Source organism: Haliotis asinina, chromosome 1 (assembly GCF_037392515.1).
Source record: "Haliotis asinina isolate JCU_RB_2024 chromosome 1, JCU_Hal_asi_v2, whole genome shotgun sequence".
Lineage (NCBI taxonomy): Eukaryota > Metazoa > Mollusca > Gastropoda > Lepetellida > Haliotidae > Haliotis > Haliotis asinina.
Window position 1 is genome coordinate 52380180 of NC_090280.1, and position 13032 is coordinate 52393211.

The 13032-nt window shown below is 41.1% G+C and overlaps 1 protein-coding gene across 1 annotated transcript; it reads left to right on the top strand.

The window, feature by feature from the left end:
* The first annotated feature begins 623 nt into the window (after positions 1-623).
* Positions 624-8310, top strand: LOC137293689 (zinc metalloproteinase nas-13-like). Its single transcript, XM_067824391.1, has 12 exons — positions 624-862; positions 1356-1416; positions 2477-2573; positions 3111-3217; positions 3718-3832; positions 4097-4166; positions 4324-4527; positions 4797-4923; positions 5550-5729; positions 5970-6092; positions 6640-6765; positions 7231-8310. Exons 1-12 carry the CDS (start codon positions 800-802, stop codon positions 7323-7325), a joined length of 1368 nt encoding a protein of 455 aa, XP_067680492.1. The 5' UTR covers positions 624-799; the 3' UTR covers positions 7326-8310.
* The last annotated feature ends 4722 nt before the right edge of the window (positions 8311-13032 follow it).

Genomic DNA, 13032 nt, shown 5'->3' on the forward strand with positions numbered 1-13032 from the left:
CGAAATGCAAATGGCTTCAGTATCGAAACGTCCACCCCAGGTCAAAGCATGATTCGTGTGGTCTTTGCGACAATAGACTGTACAAAAAGTGCTAAGATACTCGTAAATGCCATTCCTTTACATTAACTTTCGACTCTCTTAGCGCTAAGAGAACCTCGAAAATGTAGGCCTAGACTCTTAGGATATACGACAGTCATAAGTCTCTTTTGAGTAGTTTAGACATGTTCATAAACATCAGTGATATTTTGTGGCTGACGATAGTATCCATTCGGAAGTGTTGGTTTCTTGTTGAAAGTAAACGTGTTTTATGAACATATATAAAGTATTCATTTAAATAACCTATTTACATAAATGGACCTCACAACAGGGTTTTCCTTGTGATAACGCCTTGCACATCATGCGGGGTCAACTCGTGCTGCTGGTGACACAGCATGTTCAAAAATGATCACGACAGCGTGCACATAGATCAATGTGTTGGTTACACATTTATTCCCTGATTCGCGCTGGTCACCCCGTTGTGCTTAGTCACTTTCACTTATCTCACACTTGATGTTTCGTCACGAATGTTCAAAACTGTCGTCATTTCACATGAAATATAAAATGGTTTCCATATTTGGAAGGACATATGTACACGTGACCAAAATGAATAGTCAAACCGGTTCTGGTCAAGGAGCACGGTTTGTAAGATGACACATTGCATATCGGTTAGCCGGACAACACACAGGAAACAAGGGGTGCTAGGATGAAGATATAAACGACGGACAGCATCACACCACTTCATACCAGACTTATTGTACTGATGATATTCAACATGGCCTTAACAAAGTTTGCCTCGTTTCTCGCTGTCATTTCATTCATTCAGGTGAGATAGATTTTTGACTGACTACACATTGTACTCTTTTAAGAGTTTCCTCTTTAAGAGGCATTTTTAAAGCTGGTATTATGAGGAGGAACACTGTTTTATGGGTAGACTACTTGGTGACGGTGTCAGGATCTACACCAAGTGTCTCATAAGGAAGTTGTCTATCCATAAAAGTGTTCCTCTACGTTTACAAGTTAAATGAAACATTTTACTGCATTCCTTAAATGTGTATCTATTGTACATAGCAAAATATTCTTACATCGAGATATAGTTAAGAGTATTGACGCAGCAAGATCTCTCTGTTATTTTCCGATGGATGGGAGGGTTTGATGGCCGGGTACATGATATTCCACATGACCCTTCCTACCCCCATCCCAATCCAAACACCCCCAACCCCACACCCCAACAGCCTTCAACGTGATTTGTATGGAAACCTTTAGATGACTGACGACTGGAATATTCATGCTGACATACTGACCAATATCAATTTCAGATTCTGAACAGCGTGTCTTCCTTAACGATGGATCAAATTATTCAGAAGGCAGCTACGTCAAGTAAGAATTTCAAAATGAATGCACGCTGATTTGTAAGTGTCTACTCATTGCTCAAGTTCCCTCAAATTGTGCTCGATTTGTTAGTATTATGATACACTTGTCAGTCGTTGAGGTTACTTTACTATCAAGATAGTACGATGCGACGTTTGGGTACAGATTTTTATACTGTTGTCAAGTAGGACTGATGAAGCAAGTGTCACTCTTGCTTGACAACGGTATAAGAATAGATACCGAAATGTTGCCCTGAAATGAGATAAAAGAGTGTATCATTCATACTGTAACCTATGTTTTTACTGGCAAACAAGGGCAAGTTGCACGGGGCAGAGAACCCATTTATGAGAAGTCGGCTGTGCACGGCAATGAACAAGCCCAATTGGTTTGAGAAAGCGAGATCAGATTTTGGCTAGTGCACATGCAGCGCACGACAATGAAATTGATTCCGCTGCACACGCTTTTCTCATAAGACTCGTGTGGTCTGTGTAGCAAGTCGGTAATATTCAACCTTGGGCCCCTTCGCCCACAATGGCAGGCGCCAGTGGGCGGCACTCACACATGCTTATACGGGTCAGTTGTCATGTCGGTGCTCAAGTTATCCTTGTTGGGGAGTTGAACCAAGGGTACAGCTGTACAGCTCGGACACCGTGGGGACTTACAAGGAAGAACTTTGTAAAACAATACGGCGATGTGAATCATACCGAGTTGATCAGAATGACAAAAATAGCCCCGACACTTGTGATGCAACGTATTGTCATTATTTGTTTAATACGGATTTGAATTGTTTCTGGTCAGAGTGAACTACCATGCAACAATAATTTCAATGTAAAATGGTTCTCAGGTGCTTAGCTATACCCATCAGATCCCTTATCGCTGTATTCATCAATGTTCATCCATTGTGATGGGTGTTCGTCTTGTCCCGAAACAACATGAGATGGCCCATTCATAACTACTCCCGTCACTCAGGCCAGACGGAGGGCTTGTAGGTCACGGAAAGAGGCGAGTAGTTACGAATGGAGCTGGTCACGAATGTACCCCGCCTTCATTCACTTCCTTGTCTCAACAGGTGCACAGTTCGAGTTCATGGATGAGGCAGCCGGCGAGGTGCAGGTTGAACTCGACATGAAGTTCACAATAGACCAGTGGCGGGAGATAATGAAATTGTAAGGCATCTCATTAGCATGATTTCCTTATATATTTAAGAACACACGCACACGCACACACACACACACACACACACACACACACACACACACACACACACACACACACACACACACACACACACACACACAATATCCCACGCTCTTTAAGCAAAAATTATTTTCCACATTTTACTTCAGATTGTGTTTTTAACAGTCTTACAACAGAGTCATCATGGAGTCATTTATAACTTAATTGTATCCCAGATTCCTTTGGAAGAATAACAATAGATGCTCATCTCGTTGATGACCAAAGTAATGTTATTGATGTCATAATTATTATTAGTTTATATTTGTGTTGAGACGTGATTATTGAACAGTTTTTCACGTTAATACCATATAACGCATTGTTTGAACCCATGCTTGCACCATTTTTATCAAACTCAGGCTAGTTGTTGGGAAAGCGTTATCAAGGCATGCCATCGCTTTGGATCTGGATGAGCCGATACTACGGAGAGTCTGTCTGTAGCTATTGAATATTGTCATGTTAATCTTCAGAAATAAAACAACCGGAAACACCCGAGCTAAGCGGAAAGCCGTTCGGAACAGGCGACTCCGGTGGACGGCAAAGACGATTCCATACGAAATAACGCCGAATACATTCTGTGAGCGTTCATGCTGTTGTCATTTGAAATACATTATTGTGTGTTTGCATTTAAGCACTGTTTCTTTGGGCATCGGGTGAATCTAATATGAAACAAAAACACGCATGTCGAACCGAGATAACTCGTGACCTGACCATTAGACGTAAGATGTTGGTAAAACTGTATTCCTCCTGCTCCTGGTAATGCCTAGCTGAAGACGATGTTACTGGCACGGTGTCTGAAACCAACACATCGTGTCTGAGTTCAGTATTACGCCGCTTTTAGCTTTTGCTTGCTTTTAATCCAGCAATATCAAGGCGGGGACACGAGCTTCACACTCTGTACCCTTGTGGGGAGTCGAATCCGGGTCTTCGGCGTGACGAGCGAACGCTTTAACCACGAGACGTAATCAATGACATATCATTACAAAGCAAACAAAGTTTTGATCTTTTGAGTGGAAAGACTTATGTGTGCTACGAATACTGTGCACGGCATCAATGTCACGTGATCTTTGTTCTCAGCGACCAATGACCGGCAACAGATCCAAAACGCCATCAATGATTGGGAGATGTACACGTGCCTGACGTTTCCGCAGAGAAGCACTGGCAACCGTATGAGATTTCAAGATGGCGGCGGGTAGGTGTTAATACGAAATGAACTGCGTAAAGCATCATCAACGTAAATCAAAAGTTGAAGGATGAGGTCATAATTACAATTATCTTTAATTTTCAAGATCAAATAACACAAAACACACAAACCAAAAACATGGAATTTACCACCAGCACAGTGGGCAATTTAAAATGTCAAATTAACTCATGATTATTTTTGTAAGTGCATTATGAAGTACATGCAACATGGTTGGTTGTCTGCAGATCCAGTAACTTGTGATCTTCATTTCAGCTGTTCTTCGTTCGTGGGGATGTTGGGGCGAGGTCCTCAGGCCGTCACACTGGCACGAGGTTGTAGACAGGTAAAAACTCATTTACAATACAATCATGGGTACAATGTGTAATACCCATCTCTGGTACCCCCGCCTTGATATTGCTGGAATATTGCTAAAAGCGGTGTAACACTTAAATCACTCACTATGGAACAGTTGGATAATAGCCGTTATATTCTACTTACAGAAGGGTACAATTATTCACGAGATCGGCCACGCCGTTGGATTCCACCATGAACAGACGAGGCCAGACCGGGACCGTTTTGTACGGATACTGAGTGAAAACATCCCTCCCAACGTGCTTTTCAACTTCCAGAGATATTCCACTGCAGTCATTGACGACTTCGACGTTCCTTACGACTACACCAGTATCATGCACTACGGCGGCACGGTAAGAAATACGCATATGGCACTTGTTGTTTTACACTCCGCAACATTCGAGCTGCATCATGTAAAGATCCGTTGTGGTATGGACGCGGTTTTTGAGTTGACTTGAAGATCTAAGGTAATAACGGAATTCCCTCCCTCTCAGCACATATATCAGTACATCAGTCTTGGATGGCTTGACTCACACTCTAGATGACTCGTCCCTCCATCCAACACACACTCACCAGCCCCTCCATCAAGGTAACTGAAACTCCGTTATCATCATTCTTGCAGGCGTTCAGCGTGAATGGTCGGCGCACCATCGAGACTCTCAGACCGGAATTTCAAAACAGGATCGGAAACCGACGTGGCCACAGTTTCAGGGACATCAAACTGGCAAACAAGATGTACAGCTGTTCTGGTACACACTTTAGACCTTGCTACATCCTGTGTCAGACATACGATGCATATTGTTCGGGCATTGTATAATGCTTTGCTTGGACATTGTTTAGCATTGTGTAGGCATTGTCATGCGCGTAGCAAGTCATTTTTTCGTGTAAACCCCAGAGGTTACAAACCTTTGCATTTAGATAGTATTGAGGGGTTGTCCAACTTTCATGGTGATCTTTAGTAAAAATCATGTGCAAGGCCGGCTTTTTCATAATGGCAGCTACATCCTTGATTATTTGGATTAAGAACAGCAACTTTTATTGACATAGTTCTTGGAATACAGTCATTCATTACTCACACGCGGGACTCTTCCCACCGAAATCAGGAAACATCCATCCATCTGGGCGAACAATTGATCATCACCAACCCATGCATATGATTGTGGTAAGGGGCGACTAACGGGTCAGGTGATCAGACTCGCTGACTTGGTTGACGCATGTTATCGTATACCAGCTACTTAGGCCATGCTGTTGATCACTGGATTGTTTAGTCCTGAGTCGATTATACCATACAACTAAACTATTACTGAGTGCGGCGTATGTGCCAACATCGATCGCTTACCGAGCTGACGTCTATCATCTGAAACACTATTTTCAGAGTCTTGTACTGGCATTACCGATTCTGACTGTGAGGGTGAGGGCTTCGTTGGCAAAGACTGCAAGTGTTGGTGTCCCGGAACAGGAAACAGCCCCGTTCGGTATTGTGACGGAGGCGACATAGGTGACGGTGGTGACGGTGGTGACGGTGGCAATGGCGGCGGTGTCACACAAGCACCAGGTTGGTTCAGAGACGTTTACGAAAGATGACACTTTACCTGTCAACAGGGAATCTTTCAATGAATCGAATTTTAATTCTCGCTACCGCTTAACAAAGATTTCAAGTTTTACCAAGGATAATTCAGAAATTGCTAGCCAAGATACGAACCTGGTTGCCCTAGTACCCGGATCCGCTAGATTTGGCGTCCATGTGTCGTTGCCTGATGCCGAGGATGTCATCGTGTACTATGCTCTGTTTCAGTGACTGGCACATGCTTTAACATGCATCCGAGCTGTGAAGACTGGGCTGCACGGGGAGAGTGTCAGCGGAACCCTGGCTACATGCTGGTTTACTGCCAGGAAGCCTGCAACACCTGTGAGAAAGGTGAGTGGCCGAGTTGGCAAGTCTAATCTTTAATCCAGCGATTGCAAATGTAGGTGTTTGCGGGAAGACAAACAGTATGTTACCGGGCGTAGATTGGTGAATGTCCCTTTATCCCAAATCCGAATGTCACTGGATTGTCTGATCAAGATCGGATAATATACAGATAGAATAGATTGGCATTACGCAACAAACTAACAAACAAATAAATAAATAAGAGAAAGATGTGGAACTTGACTTGCAGAGAACATATGCACCCGTAATTACAACAAAAACAAAAAATGCAGTCCCCAATTCATGAGAAAGTCCATTGTTATCATCCCGTCTATACAATTACCATGTGCTCAGAATCAGAGTGTGTTGTTAGAGGTGAAATTCAATAAGACAACTTGACAACTTCTGAGCAAGACTCAGATATAACGTTGTGTGAAATCTGGATAGAAAGAACATGCTTGTGTGTATCTTATAAATGTCGTTTAATGTAAACACCGAAGGCTTCGGTCGTGGAAGTTCTTCTTACCGTTTATCAATTCGCTATTATTTTCTTCAGTGGCAACGTGTGAAGATATGAACGTCAACTGCAACTTTTGGCAATCCGAAGGATACTGTACTGGCATGTTTGTCAATTACATGCGTGAAAACTGTGAGCAATCATGTGGCTATTGTAGAAGCGATCGTAAGTATGATTTATACATTTGAATAAAACGTGTTTGAGGGTGTTGAATGGGGGTAATGTATGTAGTGAAAATTAAGCATGTGATTAAAATTAAGAATTTTCATGAACTTCATGGTTCTTTTGATCATAAAGAATTCCAGTCTTATCTACAAAATGTAGTCTTTACGTATCAAGTAGGAAAGCATCATCATGTTTAAATGTTTGTATGACCTGGGTTAGCTCTGGTTGCCACCTGTAAGATACGCCAGGTATGATCGGCTGGTAGCTGTTTTACTTAATGTCACTGTACAGCAGTTGCGTAAATCGATGCTCAAGACATCAACCACTGGTCTGGGTTGTCCAATATTTTGTATATAAAGCTTCATATTGTTTGAACATCACTTTGTGTGCTTTTAACAAAAATAAACTTATGCGTGAAACAGAAACACTAACTACATCTAATGTGTTAAATGTGTTTAAATTTAGCTGTGGACAGCAGAAATGGACAGCCATCACTTCACCTTACGACATCGATCTACACTATCCTCGGCCTGATAGTGTTCCTTACGTTCAGCCAGTGATCGCTTGTTTCCGAGAAATCTCGAAGGCCGACGGAAGATGACCCAGAGTCGTGACGACACGTATTTGCTTGATCCTGCGAGCTGAGGTTATTGTACATATCAGCGTGTGAGTGAGTGAGTGAGTGACTGAGTTGTACTTAAGTCGGTTTGAACAATACTTCAGTACACCATGGTTTGTCAGCTTGACGGACCTAGGAATAGCTTGGAAGCTAGGTACTAAACTGAAAGCATAATCTTCTTCCAGTTCTGCTGAACGTCTCCACGACAATCACCAACAGAACGTAATACCATATCACCATGAGTTGCGTGGGCTGTTCTGACACTTGTGAAAATCCATTTTGCAAAACCACGTCTAGTGTGTATGTGTGTGTGTGTGTCTGTGTCTGTGTCTGTGTCTGTGTCTGTGAGTGTGTCTGTGTCTGTGTCTGTGTCTGTGTCTGTGTCTGTGTCTGTGTTTTAAATCTTGGGAGTCGAAACCACCACGTAATAATAGTGTAATCATGTTATTGGCTACAACCCTTGTTGTTGCCACAAATGTGTTCACACTAGGCTTGTAGCTAGAACTGGTCCATTTACATACAAAAATGCAAGCGTCAGCCATTAGTCGCCAACTTCCTGTACGGACAGGAAGGCCACTAATGTTCACAGCTCTTTGGGGTCTCCAGCTGACCTTAGACCGGGGTTCGTGTTTCCTTTGAAGCAAGATGACCTGAATGTGTCATGTGACTAGCACATCACGCCTTACCTGGCTGACCCCAGCGTGTTGCAACAGTACAGCTATTTGTATAACTTTAAGCACAGATTTATGAAAATCCGACTTACTGTGTAAAACATGAGTGAACTGTGTTGGTACGAAAAATGTTCCTTTCACACAGAAGGCTAGTATTAATGTATGCGTGTGTGTTAATACTGTAAAATAATATGTGATGTACATTTTTTACATGCGTGCCTCTTCTGTATTTGTAATAAAATGACGTATTGTGAACGATTGTTTTGCGATTTATTCACTGAATTATCATCTTAACACATATTATTCCTCGCCAGTTGAAGACACTGTAGGCAATTTCGCCGCAGTTTCCATCAATTTATGTTGGCGAGAAAACTGAATACTAAACTCGCTTACGTGAAATACCATTTATATTAAACTCGTTTAATCTCGCCAAAAATGGCCATAGTTGTGTTCAAGGGCCGAAGGCTGTTATACCGGAGTAAACAATAGAAATGAAATGATAAAAGTTAGTTTCTTTTGATTTTACGGGCGGTTTGGTAACTTAGTGGTTAAATCAGTTGCTCGGCACGCCACTACCCAGGTCCGAATCCACATACGGGCACAACGTGAAGACCATTTCAGGTGTCCCTCGCAGAGATTCTGCTGGAATATTGCTAAAAGCGGAGTAAAACCACCCTTGCTTTGATATTTTATAGATTCTACACAATCGTATGATATGCAGAATTCCTTTTTAGCAATGTCTCTGTTTTGTCATGTAAATATTGGCCACTGGTTGTGTGACAGTAGTGCATTATAAGTTTGACTATGTACGTAAGATAAATAAATCAATAATTCGATAAGCGTCGTGTTTACGCATCACATATCATTACCTAGCCTTGCTCCATGTAATAGTGTCACCTTTGCAAGTAATAATAATAGATTCATAATCTGAAAAAGAATGTTACGGTGTATTTGAGGTGTGTGAAAAATATGATATATCGCTGATCTGATCTGATCCGCCAACCAAATGTTGTTCGCCGTTGTTTTAGTATTCCTCCTTATTTCCTCAAAACCACCTTTTCACATACACCTTTAATTCATTTTAGGGGAATATATTATCAGGTGAAATGTGTTTGCAAGTAATGGTGATACATTCATAATTTAAAAAAAAGAATGTTAAGGTGTGCTTGGGGTGTGTGAAATATATGACATATCGCCCATCTGATCTGATCCACCATTGACACTTCTGATGCTTGAGGGTTATAGTTCCATAACTTCTTTCTGTCTTGTTGATCTTATTATTTGACAAAACTGGAAAGGTGTTTAGGACGATTTGTGTTTTACACTTTGAAGGGCGTGTGACAGTGTCAGTTAACATTTTGATAGTGTCCATTCCATTCCCCACATGTAATAAGATATCTGAATTAATTATTTATGTAAACAAAAAAGTCTCAAAGTAGATTTTTTAAAAAAGGACAGCTGGAGTTAACACATGTATTCTCGCGATACTTTTGCGTTCTTTAACATGTTTTGGGAGGGAAGGCCGAGATGTATCATTTTATTCTTTCATTCATTCACATATGTATTTCTTTACTTTATTGTTTCTTTCTTTAATTCATTCACATAATTCTTGCTGTTACTTCTTACTATAATTCTTTCATTCATTCATTGTAAAATTCCGACTGATACAATAAACCGGCTGAAGTTCTGTTAAACACAACTGAAGTAGCGCTGGGAACGAGCCAAGTCACTGAGTGCGTTGGAGCATGAAGAGGCACACGCTAATTAGTACAAATGGTAAAGAAAGCAAGCGAGTGACCTATCCCTGTTGTAGATTATCCCTGATACTAACAATAGACTCTGTGATCCGTGCGTGCCATTCCTGCTGGTTACAACCTGTAAGTCTCTGTTTAAAAACGTTAAAAAAATAATTAATATCGCCAGCCTCTTGGTAAAGCCAAACTGAGCCAAATTCGTACATGAAAAGTAATTCTCGAATATTTATCACCCAAGTTCTATTCCGATCGTCTAGAGTCTTTAAGTAGAGATATACTTGTTTCGGATATCTGTGAGGCATTGACATCACCTTTAACCAGACCTTGATCAGTCTTGCGTGATAGCGAGTGAGTGAGTGAGTTTAGTTTTACGCCGTACTCAGCAATATTCCAGCTCTATGGCGGCGGTCTGTAAATAATGGATTCTGTACCAGACAATCCAGTGATCAACAAGAAGACCATCGATCTGCTTAATTGGGAACCGATGGCATTTGTCAACCAAGTCAGCGAGCCTGACCCTCTTACGACAAGCATAGTCGCCTTTCATGGCAAGTAGGTTGCTGAAGGTCTGTTCTAGCCCGGACCTTCACGGGTCAAGTCACGATCCCGTTAGTCGCCTCTTACGACAAGCATAGTCGCCTTTTGTGGCAAGCATGGGTTGCTGAAGGCCTATTCTACCCCGGGACCTCCTCGGGTCACTTGCATGATAACCAACAGCAATGCTGTGACGTCTCCTAGAGCTGCTGCGTTTGATACATGTCTTCCGACTCCCAGGACATATTTGCAGAAGTTAACATGGAATTGGTCAATTGTAGACCTTCTTTCAAATCCTCAAATTTCGGTTCCATACAGAAGAAATGGTTTGATCTGAGCATCGAACAGATTGATTTATGAATGAGGTGACATATTTCTCAATCGTTGGTGGAGTGTCTTGATATTAAAGAGAGCCTTGTTTACTTTGATGGGTAGCATGCTTACTGTTTTACTCCATGATAGTCGTGAGGAGAATATTAGCCCTAAATCATTAAAATGTGTTGTGGTCCTTATTTCTTTACTTACAAACTTCCATTTTTGTACTTAATTTACAGTGCCTCCTCCTCTGAAAACTATTATTTCCGTCTTGTCTAGATTAACTTCAAGTCTCCATTTAGCAAAGACCAATAGCAGCAAGTTTATCTTTCTCTGAAGGCCAGCCATGCTATCGTCAAATAGACATAAATCATCTGCGTACAGAAGCATGAGAATAACCAGCAAGTTTTGTCCAATATAAATTCCTCTCAACTGGGTCTGTTGCATCATTTCTTCAAGATCCACAACAAACTGTGAGAACAATGAAGGGCTAAGTGGACATCCCTCTCGTACACCAGTGTTTGTGTTAAAGAAATCAGTAATTGACGAGTTAGATACCTTGACAGCAGTTTTTACATTTGCATAAAAACTCCATGTAATATTTTGAATTATTTACAATGAATGCCTTTCTTCATAATCATGTACCAGAGTAAACTGCGATTTGTACTATCCAATGCCTTTCGGAAATCAACGAAAAAACAATAGAATCTTCCATTCCGTTTTGATAAGTATTTCTGTGCGAGTCCATGCAGTATGTATATATTGTCCGTAGTCAACGATGACGTCAACGTTTCACATCTTGTTACAACTTCAAAGGCAATATTTGAATCAAAGATTGAAGATGAACACAAAGAAATTTCGAGCAAACTTGTTCCTTCGCCAACATACCACTTAAAATCACCTTGTGGATCGCTTTCACTTTTTTCATTCAAAATATGCAGCCCAAGAATAGTACATATCTCAACTAAATCTATGCCACATCGATTTTCAACCTCGTCTTTGCTACGTCTTGGAGTTTGAGTGAGTGAGTGAATTTAGTTTTACGCCGCACTCAGCAATAATCCAGCTATATAGCGCGATTTGTAAATATTTGAGTTTGGACCAGACAATCCAGTGATCAGCAGCATGAGCATAGATCTGCGCAACTGGGAACCGATGACATGTGTTAACCAAGTCAGCGAGTCTGACCCTCTTACGACAAGCATAGTCGCCTTTCATGGCAAGCATAGGTAGCGCAAAGGTTTCTGAATTTCTAAATGTAATTTGTCGTAATGAGACTCGGTATTTGTCCAATTAACAATAGAGACTATTTATTCAACAAAGATTAAGTGTTGTGCTGAATTTTGAACATTCAGTATGTATGGTATGTTGTTAGATCACGGAAAAACTGTTGACATAAACTCAGTATACCACCTAGATTACAGTATTGTTTGATACTTATGTCGTACTGCACAACGCCCAGAAAGATTGAATCTAAAGTAAATGAAAATTTGAAAATACTTCAAAAAGAGACTTATCAGGTGAACTGAATTTTTGTTGAACAAGCTCATCCAGAACAAAACAGTTGGTCATTGACTCCTTTACAAAAGTTGGGACTTCGTGAAATTTGTGAATGTATCATGTTGTCATCTTGATTCATAAATGAGCATCTTGTTTCTGGGCATATTTTCTTTCTTCCTCAGATCTAGAGTTTCTTTTGTATCAGTTTGTTTTCAATACTGGACACTGTCTTTTTTATTTTAATACATGGAACTTGTATTAAAGTTCTTTTAGTGTTAGTATGGTTTAAATAGCAGGAACCTCATTAGACTTTAAGACCGAGCCAGTGCCGGCCAGACTGCAACCGTTGCGATTCACATGTACTGGCCGGGCCGTATTTCTTTGCCTGTACAGGGCCTCATTCAACAAAGCAACCTTAAATAAAATTAGTCTTAGGTAACCTTAGTGCTATGTTAAAGAATGGGAGTTAAGGTTAACCTTAATAAAGGTTGCTTCGTGAAAGGAGGCCCTGGTCCAGTTCAACCCGAGAGTGCAAAACAGTACCGTCCCAGTTCCGAGAAGCCTTAAATGGACCTGATTTTACACCCGATCTTTCAGCGAGGGGGATCAGAAAACAGTTTATATTGTTGTGAAGCATCCGCAGTAATAGTGAATCATTCGCCATTACATCATGTTTTGGATTTTAATCAAACCTGTGTAAATCATACATACGAAAGGTGAAATGATTAAGTGACGATCGACGTCGACGTGATTTCCATTCTGCGCTGTTACATATTGATGCATGTATTTTCATGCATCCAGATATGGTCCTGTTGCGCCAAGAGATTGTGGTATACGGTCTCTGTGAATAGTGAGGAACGTATCAAGTCCCGTT